Raw genomic sequence first — 19,452 nt, forward strand, 5'->3', positions numbered from 1 at the left:
CCTTCGATAAAAATACCGGTTTGTTCCTAAAAGCTACGATGTCCGAATTATTCTCCAAGTTTGTAATAAATCGGGTTACGACCCTTGAAGATGGATGAAACATTCACATTGAAAATGGTCTAAAAAAACTTTGGTTATCATTTTTAATTTCAAGGATCCGAAAGTATATTCATTTGTAAACTTCTTTCGTTTATTTAGAGGATGACTTTGGAAAAGGAAACTAGGAGTCGGTTCCAGTTCAGTTTCCCCGATCCAAATTTGTCTCTATTGAAAGACTTGGTCGCTCGCGTGGAAGATCATGATGGCTTTAGGAAGAGATTTGGAAATCTTTTATCTTTGATGAAAGTGAAAGTGGATAGCATTGCTTTGAGGGTTCTTTCCCATTTTTATGACCCAACGTATCATTGTTTCACTTTCTCCGATTATCAATTGTCCCAGACTCTCGAAGAATTCGCTTACATTGTGGGAATCCCAATCCGTGATAAGATTCCTTTCATTGGAGGAGAAAAAGAACCTAAGTCGCACATTATCGAGGCATCTCTGCACGTTCCAAAGGGTAAGGTAGAAAATAGTCTCATCACCAAAGGAGGAATTTCTGGTTTTCCCATCAAGTATTTGGGGGAAAGAGCTTCACATTATGCCGACATGGGGAGCAATGATGTGTTTGAGGAAATCTTGGCCTTAATGATTTTTGGGATTCTACTCTTCCCAAGCTTCAAAGACTTTGTCGATATGGATGCTATTCGGGGTTTCATGACTTGTAATCCGGTTCCTACTCTTCTAGGAGATGTCTATTACTCCTCCACTTTACGGCCGAGAAGAAGGGTGGATGGGTCTGTTGTTATTCACCTATATTATACAAGTGGTTTATTTCGCACTTTCCGCAGTCCACTCTATACTACAAGGACAATCTCATGTGGTTAAAAAGGCTTATGGCTCTTACTAATAAGGACATAGTATGGTATAATGCAGCCTATGATATTGGGACGATTGTAGTGAGTTATGGAGAATTCCCCAATGTGCCTCTTATCGGTACCAAGGGGGTTATTACCTACAATCCGTCTTTAGCATACCGTCATCTTGTCTATTCCATGGATGATAAGCCTAAATCTCTTTTGGTTACTCCTGTTGTCATTCGTGAAGATGAGGAGAATGTGAATCTTAGAAGGGATGTTGTGAAGGCTTGGTCTCATATTTCTCGCAAGAAAAAGTCCGAGTTAGGTCCTCGAAACTATGTGGAAAAAGAGGCTTATACTACTTGGGTTAAAAGTTGGGCTTACAAGCTCAAAATTCCATACCCCCTCCACCACCTTTAAGTAGAGAGCCTTTGGAACCTGCTCATGTCTCTTTTGAGGAATTCAAGAGGCTAAAGGAAGAGAATGCCCAGTTAGTGAAAGATAAAGACGTTTGGGAGAACAAATTCTTATTTGCTAATGGGGAGTGTTCTAAACTCCATAATCAACTGCAAGAGAAGGATGATGTGATTGTTCGACAGAAGGTAGCTCTAGAAGAAGGGGTTGCTAAAAGGCAAAGGCTGGATAGAGATCTCGAGGCGTCTTGGTTTTCTACCAATCAACACAAGGAGAAGCTGCTACATACCGAAGGACTTCTTGGACAAGCATTGGAAGAGAAGACCGCTCTGAAGGCTGAATTAAAGATTAGGCCTAGGGTCCTTTGATTTGTTGAATTTCTATTTGTACTTTTCTTCTTTGTTTGTAAGCACTTATTATATTTCCTTGTAATGCATTTGTCACTTTCAGTTTGAAAGAAGTTTGCAAATGTTTAAAACTTATCAAGTCCTTGAAAGTAAGAGTCAATAAAGTAAAAGAAATCATGTGCGTCCATGCATCATTTGCATCATTTGTTGTCATATTTTGTCAAAATAAAGTACTTTTCAAAGGTCTCATTCTTGTCTATTCTCTTCTTCAGAAGTGCCTGCTACCCACCACAGATATCCAACAAGAGCTAATATTCAGTTGAGGATGGATTCTCTCGAGCAAGTGAACCATGAACTGCATGAAGAGATTTTCATTCTCCGAGCTAGCCAGGAGAGATAAGCTGCATTGATTGACACCTTGATGGAAAGGTTGGACCTCATACCTTCAACTCCTTTGAGTATAATCATGTCTACTCTGGTTGTTTCTTATATTATACCTGCTACAATTCCTATCACAATTGTGGTTACTGCTGTTGCAACTACTGACTTTGGTATGTCATCCGAATTTACTTACTCCTTTGCTCATCCTTATGGACCTCCTCATGGGTTTCAAGGATTCATTCCTCCTCCAGATTTGTCTCAAGGCTTTCCCACCGGTCCTTTTGGTCCCTATGGTATTTATGGACCCCAACCCCTGGTTTCTCAACCGCTCACTTCACAATACTATAGCGCCAATCCCTATGGGGCTCAGCTTTCCATGCCCATAGGAAACCCTGGATACAGTGCATCACCTGCCACTGTGGTTACTTACCCCCTTCAAGAGGACCCTATTGATTTATACCATGGTCCAAGTATCCACTCAGACGCTGCCAAAGATGCAGTACAAGGTCAAATTCAAGCTCTTACCAAGAAACTGAATGCTCTCCAAGGGAATGATCATTTTGGCAAGAACGCAGGCGAGATGTGCCTCATTCCAAATTTGAGGATCCCTTTTAAATTCAAGGTACCAGAATTCGATAAGTACAAGGGTAATACTTGTCCTCAGACTCACCTGGTCATGTATTGCAGAAAGATGGTCACTTACACAGATGATGATAAGCTTTTAATTCCCTACTTTCAAGACCCTTTGTCTGGTGCTCCATTGAGATGGTATATGAGCTTGGAGCATGCAAATATTAAAACTTTTCTCAATCTTGGCGAGGCATTTGTGCAACACTATAAGTATAACCAAGACATGGCACCAGATCATACTCAATCGGGTAACATGTCCCAAAAGGAACACGGATCATTTTAAGAATATGGCCAGAGGTGGCGGGAAGTCGCTGCCCAAGTCACTCCACCTGTTGAAGAGAAAGAACTGTGTAAAATATTCTTGAAGACCTTAGACTCCTTTTATTACAACAAATTCAGTTCAAGTATGCCTCGTGACTTCACTGAGATGGCAGGGGTAGGTGTGCAACTCGAAGAAGGAGTAAAAGAAGGAAGAATAGCTTGTGATAATTCTTCATCCGCTAGTAGCACCAAGAAGTTTAGTGGATGGCAGAAAAATAAGGAAGGAGATGCCAACTCTATTTCCCACCACCGACCAAGCATTAGAAGACAACAACATCAGCTAGCTTCCCAAGTAGTTCCATCTCTACAAGTACAACAATCTATGTTAGGTTATTATCAATAACCCTTGGCAGCCACAGTGGCAGCAGAGGCACCTATGATGCTGAATCTTCCTTTGCCACCTCACCCAATGTTCCCTGTGTATGCTTTACTATATCTGTAGTTGCCACAACAATATCAACCTTATCCACAGTATCCACAACAACCACCGCCTCAGTATCAGTTTGATCCAATCCCAATGATGTACACTAATTTACTACCTTCTCTGCTTGCCCAGAATCTCATAGAGAAGCATGTTGCACCACCAGTGCCCGACAAGTTTCCCAAATGGTATAAACCTAATGAGTGTTGTGCTTTCCACTCTGATGTGCGAGGGCATGACACCGAGAATTACTTTGTATTCAAAGGGAAGGTTTAAGTGCTTGTCAGATTGGGGATGATTAAGTTCGGTGATATGCCAAATATGGTAACTAACCCATTTCCTGAGCATGGGTAAGTAAATATGATTATCGAAGATGAGAATTTGATCATGGACGTCTTGAAAGTGAAGACTCCATTGGTGCATGTGCACCTCAAGTTGTTCAAGGCCGGTATTCTGAAACAAGATCATGAGGATTGCTCTGTTTGTTTGAGGGACCCTAAAGGTTACTTCGACGTGCAGAAAGATATACAGATGCTGATTTCCAATGATGTATTATAAGTTAGTGGGAAGAAGAAGAACGATGAAGTGTCTGTGATAGTGCTTATATTCAATAAGCCCAAGGCTTTTGAGATATTTTGCCCGTCCAAAGAAAGTACACCTCTTGTTGACTCTGCTAAGTGCTTGAACATCAAAATGCCAGCTCTTTTCCCCTACAAATCTGATAAAGTGATACCATGGAGATATGAGCCCACTACTACCGTGAATGGAGTTGAGAAGCCATTGGTCAACAATAGAACTGTCACTAATATTGTCGATGCGAGAGGTCTCATAAGAAGCGGTAGGGTTTTCACTCCCGCTAATCTTAGAGGTAGTAAGCCCGTGGTCGAAAATCCCGACAATGGTAAAGCATCATTGGTCATTCCTGAGAGTAGACCCATACAAGATGTAGAGGCCGAAGAATTTTTGCGCCTGATACGAAAGATTGATTATAAGGTGGTGGATCAGCTCCTTCAAACCCATTCGAAGATATTTGTTATGTCTTTACTCTTGAACTCTGAAGCGCACCGCAAGGCTCTGTTGAAAGTCTTGGGGAAAGCCTACGTAAATCCAGATGTCACGGTTGATCAGTTCGACCATGTAGTTGGAAACATTACCTCCTACAACACACTAAGTTTTTTTTGTCAATGAGTTTCCCGCCGAAGGCAAAAAGCATAACAACGCTCTCTACATATCCATGGGATATGAAAAAGACTTTCTTTCGCATGTCTTGATGGATATCGACTCTTCTTTGAATGTAATGTCGAAGATTACTCTTTCCAAGTTGTCATATATTGGTGCTGATATCAAACCAAGTTAGGTTGTTGTGAAGGCCTTTGATGGTTCTAGGAGGACTATAATGGGTGAAGTTGTCTTGTCGATGATGGTTGGTCTGCAAAAATTTCAAATTCTCTTCTAGGTGATGGATATTGATCCCGGTTACAATTGTTTGCTTGGGAGACCGTGGATTCATGACGCATGCACCGTCACATCCACCCTGCACCAAAAATTGAAATTCATCCGAAATGGCAAGCTTGCTATTGTTTATGGTGAACAAGTCCTGATGATCAGTCAATTATCTGCTTTCAGATACATTGAAGTAGAAGAGGATGCTATCATCACCCAGTTTAAAGGGTTTGAAATTGCAAATGTAGTGCAAATTGAGGATCTCAATGAAGAGAAGGTGGGGTCTTCTATGGCATCTTTGAAAGATGCATGGCAAGTGGTGGCCAGTGGTCAAACCTTGGGTTGGGGCAAGATCGTGCAACTCAATGATAACAAATACTGTAGTGGGTTAGGGTTTAATCCCTATGAGTAGTTGGCCAAGGCACTGAGGACTATCCAAGAGGGGAAGCTGATTTCCGAGACGTTCATAAGTGGCGGGTTTATGGACCAGTCATGTGTTATCCTGCAAAATGATGTTGTTGAAGGACCAAGCTTTGTAACAAGAGGAGGATCGAGCTAGAGGAATCCTAATTGGACATCTGTGGATATTCCTGAAGTCATGCATGTGTCAGAGTAATTTGTTTTGCTGTTTTTTTGTTTTTGTCTTTCGGAAGTTGCCCTCTGCTCTGCCCAAGGCAGAGGTGTTTTTGTTTAGGGCTTCATGAATTTTGTTGCAACTTTTAATGGCATAAATAAAAGTTCATTTTGATTCCAATTATGCCTTTTCCTTTTTGCTTTATTTGTAAAAATGTTAAAGAAAATAAAACTTTAAAAAATATAACGACAAACTTTTATCTGCATGTGCAATTTATTTCGGTCAGTTTCTAAAAATCCAAAACATAAATGCATGTGCAGATTTCTCCATAAACCAATTGAACGCAATGACCCTACACCATCTCGCGACTATAAGTTCCCAGTGTATGAAGCAGAGGAGGAAGAGTTTGAATAGATCCTAGACGAAATTTCCAGATTACTAGAGTAAGAGGATAAGACTCTCGAGCCCTACAAAGAGACGATGGAATTGATCAACTTGGGCACTGAGGAGGATAAGAAGGAAGTGAGAATTGGGGCATTAATCGACTCGGATGTGAAGCACAGGTTGACAACGCTGCTAAGAGAGTATGTTGATGCGTTTTCTAGGTCATACCAAGACATGCCAGGGTTGGACACCGATATTGTTGAACACAAGTTGCCACTCCGACCCGAATGCCCACCTGTGAAGAAAAAGCTAATAAGAACTCATCCCGACATGGCCGTCAAAATCAAAGAAGAAGTACAAAAATAGATTGATGCCGGATTTCTGATCACGTCTATATACCCCCAATGGATTACCAACATTGTGCCTGTACCGAAGAAGGATGGAAAGGTCAGGATGTGCATGGATTATAGGGACCTAAACAGAGCCAGCCCAAAGGACGAGTTTCCTCTACTGAACATAGATATCTTGGTAGACAATATTGTGAAATTCAGTGTCTTTTCATGTATGGATGGTTTCTCCGGATACAACCAGTTCAAAATGGCGCAAGATGACATGGAAAAAACAATGTTTATCACCCCATTAGGAACATTCTGTTATAGAGTGATGCCTTTCTGGTTGAAGAACGTTGGTGCAACGTACCAGAGGGCCATGACAACCCTATTCCATGACATGATGCACAAAGAGATCGAGGTTTATGTGAATGATATGATAGCCAAATCCTAAACAAAGGTAGACCACATGGACCATCTTTTGAAACTATTCAAACGCCTGAGGAAATATCAGCTTCGTCTAAATCCCATCAAATGCACATTTTGGGTACGGTCTGGTAAGTTACTCGGTTTCATTGTCAGCCAAAAGGGTATTGAGGTAGACCCTAAAAATGTAAAGCTATAAGAGATATGTCTGGACCAAAGACAGAGAAACAAGTCTGAGGTTTCCTAGAAAGGTTGAACTATATCTATAGGTTTATCTTAAAGATGACCGCAACCTGCTCTCTGGTCTTCAAGCTGTTGAGAAAGGATCAAGTCGTGGTATGGAATAAAGACTGTCAATTTTCTTTTGATAGATCAAAGAATATTTGTAAGAGCCTCATATCCTGCTTCCCCGTGTTGATGGTGGACCTTTGATAATGTATCTTATTGTGCTCGATGAATCCATGGGTTGCATTCTTGGTCAACAAGACGAGACAGATTGCTCGTTGGCAAATTCTATTATCTGAATACGACATTGAGTATCACACCCAAAAAGACATCAAAGGAAGTATCCTCGCTGATTATTTGGCACATCAGCCTGTTGAGGATCCTCAAGCTGAGCAGTTTGACTTTCCTGATGAAGACATCATGGCTTTGAGAATGAAAGACAGTGATGAGCCGCTTATTGAAGAAGGTTCCGAGCCTGGATCCATTTGGGGTTTAGTATTCGATGGTGCTGTCAACGTATATGGACATGGCATAGGCATTGTAATTATTACTCCTCGAGGTTCACATAAACCTTTCGCAGAAAGGGTGGATTTTGGTTGCACCAACAACATCGCAGAGTATGAGGCATGCATTCTTGGATTGGAAGACGCTATTGATATGTGTATCAAATTTATGGAAGTGTTCGGTGACTCAGCTCTTGTCATCACTCAGATTAAAGGAGAGTGGGAAACTCGTCATCCGTGTTTGATCCTATACAGAGATTATTCCAGAAGATTGTCTACTTTCTTTACCAAAGTAGAATTCCATGACATCCCTCGAGACGAGAACCGGATAGCAGATGCTCTTGCTACGCTGTCTTCCATGTATAGGGTGAATTTGCATAGAGAAGTGCCCTCTATCCCTATCCATACCCGTGATAAACCTACCTATATCTTTAATGTTGAGGCCGTGTCAGATGAGAAATCGTGGTTCTTTGATATCAAGTGTTTTCTTGAGAAGCAAGAATACCCTCTTGGTGCGTCTAACAGAGATAAGAAAACCTTGAGGCGGTTGCCGGCTAATTTATTCTTGAATGGTGATGTGCTCTACAAAAGAAACTTTAACATGGTCTTGCTCAGATGCATGGACAGACACGAAGCAAATATGTTAATGGCGGAAGTACATGAAGGATATTTTGGCACACACACTAATGGACATTCTATGGCAAGAAAGATGCTTAGAGCTGGTTATTATTGGTTAACTATGGAGTCTAATTGTTACTGTCACACCTCGAAAAATGAGAATACGACCTAAGAGAAGCGCAATCGCACGCTCGCAATGATGGACTGAACAGAGTCGCCACCGAACTTTATTTATTCCTAAAAAGGAAAGGGGAAATATCGATAAAACCCAAGACAAAACGACAATGATTATTGGTCGTCGCAACCAAATCAGGGTTCGGGAGACGATTACGCAAGGGGAAGGTATTAGCACCCCTCACGTCCGTTGTATTCAACGGGAACCGTTTAGTTAGTTTCGTTCTGAATGTTAGCTTATGTTAGTCTTCTCAAGTTATTTAGGTGGGAAGGAAAGAATAGAAGAAAGGAGAATATTTTTGGATTTTTTTGACGAAGGACTAAACCTATTAGTGGGCCTGACAAGATTTACAAATCCTGCTCCTACGTATCTCAATAGAGAAGTCAAGGCTTACGTAGTTCTGGATAGAAAAAATGTTTGTTTGTTGGTCGATTTTAGCGAAAGCTATATTGTATTAATCAACGAAAACATTGTTTTACCCAAAACAGATGAGGAGCGGACGTATACCACACATCGAATGGATTTACAAATCATCATTCAGAAAAATGTCACTTATCTCGACTCAACAATCGTGGCCGAAACATTGTTTTGCATCACCTTAAGACACTATATCTTTCGTTTATGAAAAAGGTTTTCCTGATTAATCGCACGGCGGCGAGGAAGAGTTTGATTGGTTGGATTTATTTTGAGTAATGGTGAGAACTTGGCTGAGCGAGATATCCATCTCGAATCCTAGTCTCAGGAGTGCGTGGTATCCACCACGTTCCATTTCCATCTTACTGGAAAAAGTATTTAATAAATATTAAGTATTTTGAGGTTTGATTGAGAAAGGGGTTTGAAGAAACCGCATTGACAATTTTAGACGATTGCGAGAGCTAAGATAGGCAAGGCATCCACCTTGAATCTTAATCTCAGGAGTGCACGGTATACACCATGTTCCATTTCCATCTTTATTGAAAAAGTGTTAAGGTAGGAATCAAGTATTTTTTGAGTTTGAAAGACGAATATTTGAGAACGAGACATAAGCCCCGAGATTAATAATTCAGGGTTCCACCGGAATGCTAGATTCCAATGGTCCTTTTCTATTCGAATTATTTAAGAAAATTATTTAATGGACAACAAACACTTGATAAGAATCAATTGTTCAAAGAGTTACCCCAGAATGCTTGATCCCAACGGCCCTTATTTTGTCCAAGTTAATTAAAGTGCTTTAGGGACGAAAGAAAAGAATGACTGGTTAACCCAAAACGCGTGGCTCGGAATCAATCATTCGAGAGTTCCCACCAGAATGCTAGATTCCAATGGTCCTCTTCTTTCGAGTTTGTTTAAGAAAAGAGTTTTGTAAGTTATGTTTGATTGGGAAAGTACTTGGATCGCACCGAGAATGATTTAATCGGGTTTGGAAATTATTTAAAATTTATTTTGAAATGGACTTTGAAGTTGTGGAAAGTTGGAATTTGATTTGTGATCAAAGTGAAATAATGACCTTAATCACTAACCTTGGCAATTAGTAATTAATCATATGAATCAAGTAAGCTAATTAAAAAAAAATTAAATTGAATTTGGAATGGTTTAAAAGGTTGGATTTTTTAGAAATTAAAAAAAATGATTTGATTCATCAAACTGTGAAAACGTTTCAAGCAAATCTAGATTTCGATTTTGAATAATCAAACAGAAACAACATAAAGAGACTTGACATCCAAACCAAGACACAAAACAGACTTAATAAAATTTAACATATCAAAATAGGGCAGATTCAAAATCAACCACATATTTGATCTTTACTCATAGATCCAAGAATGAAGGTTGCTTTGCCAGTTAGCAGCACCCTTAGGGAACCACAGAGCAATTTCCTTGTTAGCACTTTCAATAGCATCACTTCCATGAATAACATTTCTACCAATGTCAATGGTGAAGTCACGATCCAAACGCTCCAATGTGCACGCCGGCGCCGATACCAATCCTTACCTTCAACAACCCTGCATAACAAAAAAAAGGAATGGCAATGTGAATGAATATTTGAGGCACGAACGAATACTCATTCTTGCGCTCCCTCCAACCTCTTCTTTGAAAGAATCAAATGCCTTATCAAGGTTCCCACCTACGCAATGCCCCTCGACTAACGATTTATGTATCTTGTGATCTGTACTAGACCCATATGCTTCAACTCTATCCACAAACTCATTAGCTTGTTCCTTTTTACCAATAACACCAAGTCGAAATGCAATTTTGCTCCGCAAACTACCACTAGCAACAAACCCACAATATTCCATTTCTTTCAAAACCTTATTCCACTCCCCAATCCTACCAACAGTTGTTAAAGATTTCAGTACGGCATCAACAATGGAATCTATCAAAGTACTCCCATTTCCGGTAAAAACCTTCAAAACCCTTGAAAACAAATCCATATCCAACTCCTTAGAAGAAATAGCTTTTCTCAACAGAAAGGTAAAGCACGTCGGCGTAGGCTTGTTAGCACCAGCTAAAGCAAACGCATAAAGCTCAACAGCATCCTTAATCATTCTCCTCTTACAAAACCATCCCAAAGCCTTAACAAAAGTCTCCACTTCCATCTCAAATCCAGCACTTCTCATTTCAGCAACAACCTTCCAAAATCGATCTATCGTATCCTCCCTTCCGAGAACCCTCACCATCGCATTATAGGTACATTCATCATGCTTAAACAACCCACTCTCTTCCACCCACCTGAAAAATATCAAAACCTTATTCGGCTCCGAACCTAAACTCTCCAAAACCAACTTAACCAACTCACTAGAAAACCCAACATTCAAATCACTGATTTCCTTCTCAACATCATCACTCCACACACTCCGCCTCACAATCCTACACAAATTAGAAACTTTCCTCTCAGCAGTTTCCTTATCAAACAACCCCTTCAACTTCACAACCTCACCATCCAATCCCGCCTTTTCAAAACTCTCCAACACTCTATCATTAACCCATTTCGAAACACCGTAACCCTTTTTCTTCATAACACCAACCAAATCCCAAAACTCTTCAACAACCCCGTTAATTCCCAAAACCCCCAGCATGGCGTTATAGGATCTGGAGCTCAACTTTTCGGGATGATTCTCTGATACCCATCGAAAAAACCTCCTCGCTGAATCAGGATCAGACTGAAGCTTCCTCAAAACAGCATTCACCGCATCGTGGCTAATCGAAACGTTATTCGAATCGAGTTGTTTTTTAACATCGTCGAGATCTCGAGGTTTCGAGAATATATCGACGATGAGAGTGTGATCGGAATCAATATCAACGAGAACGGGTTCGGAAGAGAAATGGCGGAAACTAGGGTTTATAGGGAATTTGGAATGATTGGGGTTGAATCGAAGAGGAATGGGAGAGAGAGAGAGAGAGCGAAGTACCTGACATTGATTGGGAATTTGGTGAGTGCGAAGAAGGGTTAGCCGGAACGTGAGAGAGTAGGGAGAGGGTCTTTTTGGGTCTGCCGCTAGGCATCTCTTGGTTCCCCCTTTTTGTTTAATCCCACACATACATATATCACATGTTAGGGTTTCTTTTTTTAGGAAAATTTTAAGAAAGAAAATAAAGACCCGTTAGCTTCTAGCTGGTGCTTGACTATCCCCAAAATGGGAGAATTCCATGTGCCACGTGTACTCTCATGATAAGCTTCTTTAACTTTATTATTTCTCAACTTCTTAATTTTCTGATTGGATGAACAAAATGCAAATGGATTGCAAACTTGGACCATTGATCAATTGAAAACGACGTCCAAGATGAAAACAAAGAAACACAATTTGTTAAATAATTAAAAATGTAAAAATTTAATTGATAAAAATTAAATTTAATTAATTAACATAAACAAAATTCACAAATTTTAAAATAACCACAATAAAATAAAAATAATGACATGAACAAATCTATTTTAATTTTTGAATTTCCTGATATAATAATGAAAAAAAAACGGATTTAAAATGAATAAAAATCAGGTGCGAAATTGCTCGAAAAATTAAAATGAATGCACCAAAATGATTAGTGCGAAATAAACTTATTTGAAAAATTCAGCGTTTCTTTTAATTTTGAAATAAATTTGACCGGTTAAACAGGCTCGAGGTGATCAAAAAGTGGCCAAAAAATTAGCTGAAAAATAAATCGAGCATACCAGATTAAACTACGCGAAACGTAGATTAATAAAATTGATGTCTAGAAGCTTGATTTTAAAATTTTCGTTCACCGATTTGATGCACATCCGTTGATTAATTCAACCGGTTTGTCTATAGATCCGAAAAATTTATTTCGACTGATATTTTAGGCACTATGCGGTATGGAATGCATGGTATGCTATGTAGACATGCAATAGCTATGATGAATGTATTGAATCAGCGATTCAGGGTCAAAATTGGGGTGTGACAGTTACCAATATGCTAGAAAATGCCATAAATGTCATATATATGCAAAAAGGGTGCACGTGCCTCCTAAACCTTTGAATGTGATATCTTCACCTTGGACCTTTGGAATGTGGGGCATTGATATGATCGGTATGATTGAACCAAAAGCGTATAATGGACATCAGTTTATTCTTGTAGAAATTAATTACTTTACTAAATGGGTTGAAGCCGCATCATATGCAAATGTTACCAAGTAGATGGTAGTCAAGTTCTTGAAGAATAATATCATCAGTAGGTATGGTGTACCGAGCAAGATCATCACATATAATGGGTCTAATTTGAATACAACCTTGTCACTGAACTGTGCAAAGAATTCAAGATTGAGCACCACGATTCCTCTCCTTATAGACCCAAGATGAATGGGGAAGTTGAAGCTGCAAACAAGAATATCTAGAAGATCCTTCAAAAGATGGTTGTCACCTACAAGGATTGGCACGAGATGTTTCCCTATGCTCTACACGGCTACTGTACCTCAATATGCACTTCGACTGGGGCAACCCCTTTTTCCCTCGTATACAGCATGGAAGCAGTACTTTCAATAGAGTTCAAGATCCCATCAATGCGAGTCTTGATGGAAGCTAAGCTGACTGATGTAGAATGGTGTCAAACCAGATATGATCAGTTGAATTTAATTGAAGAGTGGTTCCCCAAAGCCCTGTGCCACGACCAGTTGTACCAAAAACAGTTGAAGAAAGCTCTCGACAAGAAGGTTAAATCCCTTTTATTCATCGAAGGGGATCTAGTACTAAAGAAGATCTTTTCCGGTCAACATGACGCTAGGGGCAAATGGATGCCAAACTATGATGGCCCATATGCCGTTGAGAAATATTTCTCAGGAGGTGCCCTAATCCTTACGACTATGGATGTAGAAGAGCCTTCGCGTCCAGTTAATTCAGATACAGTCAAGAAATACTACGCCTAAAAAATAAAAGAACGCTCGATAAGTCGAAAACTTGAAAGTGCGGCTTAGTCAAAAAAGAACATTCCTGATGGATTGAAAACCCGAAAGGGCGATCCAATCTAAATGAAAGGGACAAAAACAGAATAGTCATCTTGGTAGATTGAATACCCCTTGGGGAAATCTACACAAAACAAAGGGATAAATGGCTAGTAACTGCATCTTGACAAGACTTTATTGAAGACCGCAGCTTTGTCCTCGGGTATTCAAAGTAGGAGGGAGAATAGTGGTCATTGCGATTCAATATAGCCCTTCCCAATTACCATTTTCCACTTTTGTATAAATCCATGGAGTCCTGCCCTTTGCGAACTACCATCCTTGCAATAAAACTCAAATATTCGCCCATATATGTTCTTATTTCTATTTTGCACAAGCTTTGATTTTATCTTTGATGTTAATAATTCTTGCAAAAAAATTCTAAAATTATCTGTTGTTTTTCAAAATGAATTTGTTTCAAATAACTTGATACAACATGATCGAAAGGACTTTATACTACTTGTCTGAAATGATGGAATTGGTCATATGTCTTGATTTAACTCTTAAAGATTGTTGGGATCCGATTCATTATGGCTACATGCCAGGATTGGTACTACCTTAGTCAGTGTTCCCCAAAGGCCATGTAAGGGACACCCATTTTCCTAACGATCAAGAAAGATACCCGTATCCGTAAAATCCTTCGGGCGGTTGTCATTAGAAGTTGGATCATATCTACCCCCTGAAGTCGGATTTCATGGATATTTGAAGTGGCGGATTTCCTGGGTTGGAATATATTCCTTACTGTCTATTGTTGCCACCGCATGTTTATTGCGTCAGTTTTGTCAGCATTCACATAACATTTGCATGCATTGAACAATCATAATACATCCGTAGGATCGTTACATAATTCATATGCATGGTGGAGGAATAAACCATCCCCCCCACCGAATCATATACTGGTAGATTTTTACATACACAGTGTTTGATCTCCCCAATAGGGTCAGTCTCATAAGAATTTCCGGAAAAGTCTTTCATCCCTACAATATCCATTCGTCTGCAACTGAGTCATGCTCTGTCAAAACTCCAGTCCGCACTAATCCCCAATTGAGTCTTGTTTCATTCCTTTCCAAAAATAAGGAAGGAATATCCCTCAGTTGAGCTTGTTTCCTCGACCAAAGTCTTATTTGACCCCTTCTCTCCAGCTCATTTCTGGATTGAACTTTGGTCCCCTTGCGGTCGCTTACCATTTTTGAATTATACATTCAAGGACTTCTTTGAGAATACTGTGTCAGTGTTTCCCCAACGAATTATGCAGAGCGACAGATATTGTTTTCTCCAGCTAAGGAAGACAATCTTGCAATAACTAGCAAAGGAAATCAATTTTCCCCATAGAGGGAACCTTTCTTCAGGTGACATACCAAGTGAAAATTTAAACCAAGTCCCTTTCTAGACCAAAGTCAAGGAAGTTTGGAGGTTTTTGGAATAATATGAGTCCCTTTCAAGGCGAAAGCCGAGAAAGTTGGGAAGCTTAATCTTCATCAATTATACGATGGCATCAGATTATCACCACTCTCAGTAAGCAAAGGATAATTTGAAACGAACAAAAGAAGCCGGTTGTGCGAGGAGTTGGATAGAATTGTCTAAGCCTTTTCCAAGAGAAAGACTTGGAGTAAAGGAGGGAGTAGTTGTTCGCTTGATAAGCAGTGAAACTTATTTCAGGAAAAGAATAACCGTTCATGGATCGCAAATCTATGGGGATCGAGGTAAAATTTATTTGTGCCTTTCTATGAGAAAGAGTTGGATCAAAAAGGAAGAATGAGGATTAGTCACTTGTATATAAAGTTGACGAAGTCATATAACTTTCTCTGTTCTTAGCTCACCATATAAGTCCAGAAGCACGAGTTCTGTCTAGTATTCGGTAAAGCAATCGAGTATCGACAATTATATCTTTCTTTGTTCTTAGCTCACCATCTAAGTCCAGAAGCACGAGTTCCGTCTAGTATTCGGCAAAGAAATCGAGTACCGACAATTATATCTTTCTCAGTTCTTAACTCACCATCTAAGTCCAGAAGCACGAGTTTCGTCTAGTATTCGGCAAAGCAATTGAGTACCGATAGTTATATCTTTCTCTGTTCTTATCTCACCATCTAAGTCCAGAAGCACGAGTTCTGTCTAGTATTCGGCAAAGCAATCGAGTACCAACAATTTTATCTTTCTTTGTTCTTAGCTCACCATCTAAGTCCATAAACATTGTGTCCCGTCTAGTATTCGACAAAGCAATCAAGTACCAAAAATTATATATTTCCCTATTCTTAGCTCACCATTTAAGTCCATAAATGTTGTTTCATCTAGTGCTCGGTAAAGCAATCGAGTACCGATAACATTGTTTTTCTTCTTCTCTGTTCTTAGCTCACCATCTAAGTCCATATGTATATGATCTTTTGTCTGGTCCTCAGAAACTTGCCTGAGTCCAAACTTGCACTTTGTTAACTAGTGCATACTGTTCTAAGCTGCACCTTTAGTTCAGAAGGGTTAACATATTTCTTTGTCATCCCTGCGAAAGGATCTGTATGAATCCTGGCAGACTTTTTTTATTGTTACCCCTCTGGTGTTTATTTCACTATGAAGTTCTTTTTTCCAACAAATAGTGATTAATATTGTTGTTTGTTCCTTGATGGAATCCCTTGTAGTGGGCCTTTCCCTAGAGAGTCCAACATCTTGGTCTTTTTTCCTCAGCAAGTCTCACATAGCATAACATTTCTTTGTCAATTTTTATTTTTGCATCGTCATCCATTCATCTTAGGGATAAAAATAAGGTATTATGTATCTAACTACCTTCAGTCCTTTCAATCCCGAAGAATTTTAGTCTTCATATCTCAAGGCTGAAGGAACTTAGATAGGGGCAGTTGTCATACCCCAATTTTTACCCCTAAGCTTCATAATATCTTAATCAAGCATTGAATTCATACTCTCAATTCATCAACACCCTAATGTGTTCACAAGCATGGATCTAAGTGATTTTGTTCTTGATGATCTCTCTTTGTTTGTTTGCTCAAGATAGGGTTGGGAATCTCACCCATTGTATCACCCATTGTTTTTCTTTGTACTATTACTTGTTCCATATTTAACTTGTTTGGCCTCTTATCATTATGTACTTGGCATCTACATTCATTAACCACTAACCTCATGCATTTAGGTAGATCTTTGCTCTTGTGGTGTGTTTGTGTCTTTTGCAGTTAGATGAGGAAAGCTTTAGGAGATTTGAATATCAAAAGAAAGGGAATTGTGGTTTTAATCATTCAAATATCATCATTTGGTATTGGATATCATGGTGTGCATGTATCTCAACATCATTTGGCCTTTATTTGTGCAGGTCATCACAAGGGATTGCTTCATTGGCCCTAAGACGGGTTAGGTTGACTTCCAAGGGTCCTAAATTTACCATCAAGAAATATATGAATGTGGTCCTTTTTGCTTTGAACTCTAATCTCCATTATGTACCACTTATATTCACATGTCAAGAGCCAATTGTGGATGGAAAACCATTTTTGAAGGCAAAACATATCAAGGTGTCTAGGGTTTTGACCTAATTTTCAAGTTGAACTTCCCAAGGTCATAACTTTGGTAATATTTATCATGTTGAGCCCATTACTTTTCTCATATGTTCCAATTGAGACCCTCTAAAACTTTGATTCATTGCTATAAAGGATATTTTGTTTGGTTTTGCTTTTGGGTTTGGAGGTTTTCCTATGTAGCACCCTATTTTTTGCCCAACCTCAATTGACCATAACTTGGTCAAGTTTCATACAAATGAGGTGGTTAGTTTCCCCACATCAATCTTGAGGTTATTATTAATATATTTTATTTTGATCACAAATTCCAATATTGGGTGGAAGCCCAATTATTTTGGGAGGACATTACAGGTCATCCTTGGTCCCTTTTGATTTTGGGTCAAACTTCAAAACATTATAACTCACTCAATTTTTGGCCAAATGAGGTGTTTCTATTTGCAAAGTTAATCTCACAACCATTGTGAACATTTTATCTTCACACATTAAAGGCAAATTTGGAGTGAGAAAGGGTGAATGAGGTCCATACATTATAGGTCATTTTGCCAACTTCACTACCTCATAACTTACTCATTTTTGACCCAAATGAGCTGGTTCTTTTTTATATGATCTGATTTTTACATTCTCTATAACTTTTGTTAATTGTCTAAAATCCAAAAATGCACACATCAAAGACTTGTAGTGCAAACCTCAAAGTTACCAAAATTGTCCAAAAGTGAAAAAATGAGGTTTTTATCTAAAGGCTTTTTGGTTGTTTTTTCAACTAAAATGCCTCATAAATGGTTCATATGACTTGTGTTCATCATTGTTTGAGGTTGATTCAATCCAGAACTCAATTGGACCACCTTGTACCTTGCATTTCAAGTTATCCATTTATGTCACATTGCCACTTTCTAAATTACACATTTTTGAGCTCAAATTCTTGCGCCATTCCATTGTGTACCAATTATGTGGTGTGTGTGCATCAATATATGTCATGGCTGTAACACCCCAAAATTTGCCCTCCTCATTCATACATTCTTTTTTAGGTCATTTAACATTTCACATTGCATTTCATCATTATCAATCAGAATTAGATACATTGCATTTCATCATGTCAATCAGGATTAGCTCCAAGAAGCTTGAACATCATCCAGGACACTTTGTGGGTTCTATTTAGATGATCAGTCAACACAAGGCAATGGCTTGAGATACTTCCAACAGGTTCAAATGGGATCTATTCGTCAGTCAAAACGTTAATCTTGAAGGAGAAAAAGTTTGTTCATGAGTTGTCATGCTCGCTAGGCGAGCAGAATGGGTCGCCTAGCGAGTCCCAAGAAAAGCCACCAAAATCACCTACGCTCAGAGGAATTTCTTGAACTGTCATGCTCGCTAGGCGAAGCCCACGTGTTAAAAAAAAACAAAAAACGAAAAAAATAAATAATAATAATAATAATAAAAAAAGCGGAAAACGAAAAAAAAATAAAAAATAATAATAATATAAAAAAAATAAAAATAAAATAAAAATAAAAAAATAAAAAAAATAAAAAAAATAAATAAATAAATAAATAAATAAAAGAAAAATCTTGGACTTGAACCTCTCTCATTTGAGCCCACAGGTCCACAAAAATCAAGTTATAAATTCAGAGTTTCAGTGAAACAAAAGGCATTCTATTCCTATTACCCTGGTTGGGAAAAAGATAGTGAGAGAAGAGCTAACAGAGTTCAGAGCAACCTCCAGAGACTGAAGGGAACTCATCTGCAAAGAACCAATTCCCTCTCATGTAAACCCTAAGAGTGCTTTGCAAACCCAACCGTGCCATTCAATTTCAATCGATCCTCCACAATCAGGTATGCCCTATTTCCACTACTTTATACTTTCAACCTGAAATTTTTGATACCCTTTTAATGCATTTGTTTGACAAGAGGTTTAGGCCTCCTATCCTTGGTTGCTTTTTGTGAGCTTTTTGCGAATTTTAATGGCATGATTCATGTGGTTACATTTTGATTTGGGGGGCAACTCTTGATTACCCTATCTTGTTTCTCTAACCTGTTTGTTGAGTTTTGTTTTGCGAGGGCTCATATGACTCTTGCAGAGATGGCTTGCCTGGTGTTCCACCTTATTTGTGGGATACCACCTGGAGGTTTATTCCGATTACCTGTACTGACTTGCTTTCTTTGATGGTGCTAACTTGAGAGATCTCTGGGTTTTTTATCTCTTTATTTGCTGTTGCTTCGGATCTTTATCCGTGTGGTAGATCTCTTAACCCCCTTTATCTTTCCCGCATTTTACTACTTTTTGCCTAAAGACCTCCATGAAGAGGCAATTGACGGATAAAAGGGATTAGTAGCCAATCCCCCGTTATTCAGTGCGTCGTTCTTTAAGATCACACTACGTGTCGATGCTTCAGAACAAAAACCCCAGATCTTTTGTCCGGTCAGTCAGTGGAGAG

The 19,452-nt window shown here is 39.1% G+C and overlaps 3 protein-coding genes across 3 annotated transcripts; 2 read left to right on the forward strand and 1 right to left on the reverse strand.

Moving 5' to 3' along the window:
* Nucleotides 1-201: 201 nt before the first annotated feature.
* On the forward strand, nt 202-1,678 carry LOC127137649 (uncharacterized). The gene is made up of 3 exons (XM_051064089.1): nt 202-865; nt 973-1,262; nt 1,364-1,678. The coding sequence occupies exons 1-3, from the start codon at nt 202-204 to the stop codon at nt 1,676-1,678; spliced, it is 1,269 nt and encodes a 422-aa protein (XP_050920046.1).
* Nucleotides 1,679-7,019: 5,341 nt separating this feature from the next.
* LOC127137650 (uncharacterized) lies at nt 7,020-8,084 on the forward strand. The gene has a single exon (XM_051064090.1). It carries the CDS (start codon nt 7,020-7,022, stop codon nt 8,082-8,084), a length of 1,065 nt encoding a protein of 354 aa, XP_050920047.1.
* Nucleotides 8,085-10,004: 1,920 nt separating this feature from the next.
* Nucleotides 10,005-11,602, reverse strand: LOC127137651 (pentatricopeptide repeat-containing protein At5g15980, mitochondrial). The gene is made up of 2 exons (XM_051064091.1): nt 10,126-11,602; nt 10,005-10,066 (listed from the first exon to the last, which is right to left on the reverse strand). The coding sequence occupies exons 1-2, from the start codon at nt 11,600-11,602 to the stop codon at nt 10,005-10,007; spliced, it is 1,539 nt and encodes a 512-aa protein (XP_050920048.1).
* Between the last annotated feature and the right edge of the window lie 7,850 nt (nt 11,603-19,452).

The sequence above is a fragment of the Lathyrus oleraceus genome, chromosome 4 (genome assembly GCF_024323335.1).
Source record: "Lathyrus oleraceus cultivar Zhongwan6 chromosome 4, CAAS_Psat_ZW6_1.0, whole genome shotgun sequence".
In the NCBI taxonomy this organism is placed as follows: domain Eukaryota; kingdom Viridiplantae; phylum Streptophyta; class Magnoliopsida; order Fabales; family Fabaceae; genus Lathyrus; species Lathyrus oleraceus.

What these genes read in the sequence shown, in the direction of transcription:
- LOC127137649 (XM_051064089.1), top strand. Translation starts at nt 202, where the DNA reads ATGACTTTGGAAAAGGAAACTAGGAGTCGGTTCCAGTTCAGTTTCCCC. An exon ending in TCACCTATATTATACAAGTG is followed by an intron (nt 866 to 972) that starts GTTTATTTCGCA and finishes GGTATAATGCAG; the next exon opens with CCTATGATATTGGGACGATT. An exon ending in AAGAGGCTTATACTACTTGG is followed by an intron (nt 1,263 to 1,363) that starts GTTAAAAGTTGG and finishes GAGGAATTCAAG; the next exon opens with AGGCTAAAGGAAGAGAATGC.
- LOC127137650 (XM_051064090.1), top strand. Translation starts at nt 7,020, where the DNA reads ATGAATCCATGGGTTGCATTCTTGGTCAACAAGACGAGACAGATTGCT.
- LOC127137651 (XM_051064091.1), bottom strand. Translation starts at nt 11,602, where the DNA reads ATGTGTGGGATTAAACAAAAAGGGGGAACCAAGAGATGCCTAGCGGCA. An exon ending in TGGAGGGAGCGCAAGAATGA is followed by an intron (nt 10,067 to 10,125) that starts GTATTCGTTCGT and finishes TTTGTTATGCAG; the next exon opens with GGTTGTTGAAGGTAAGGATT.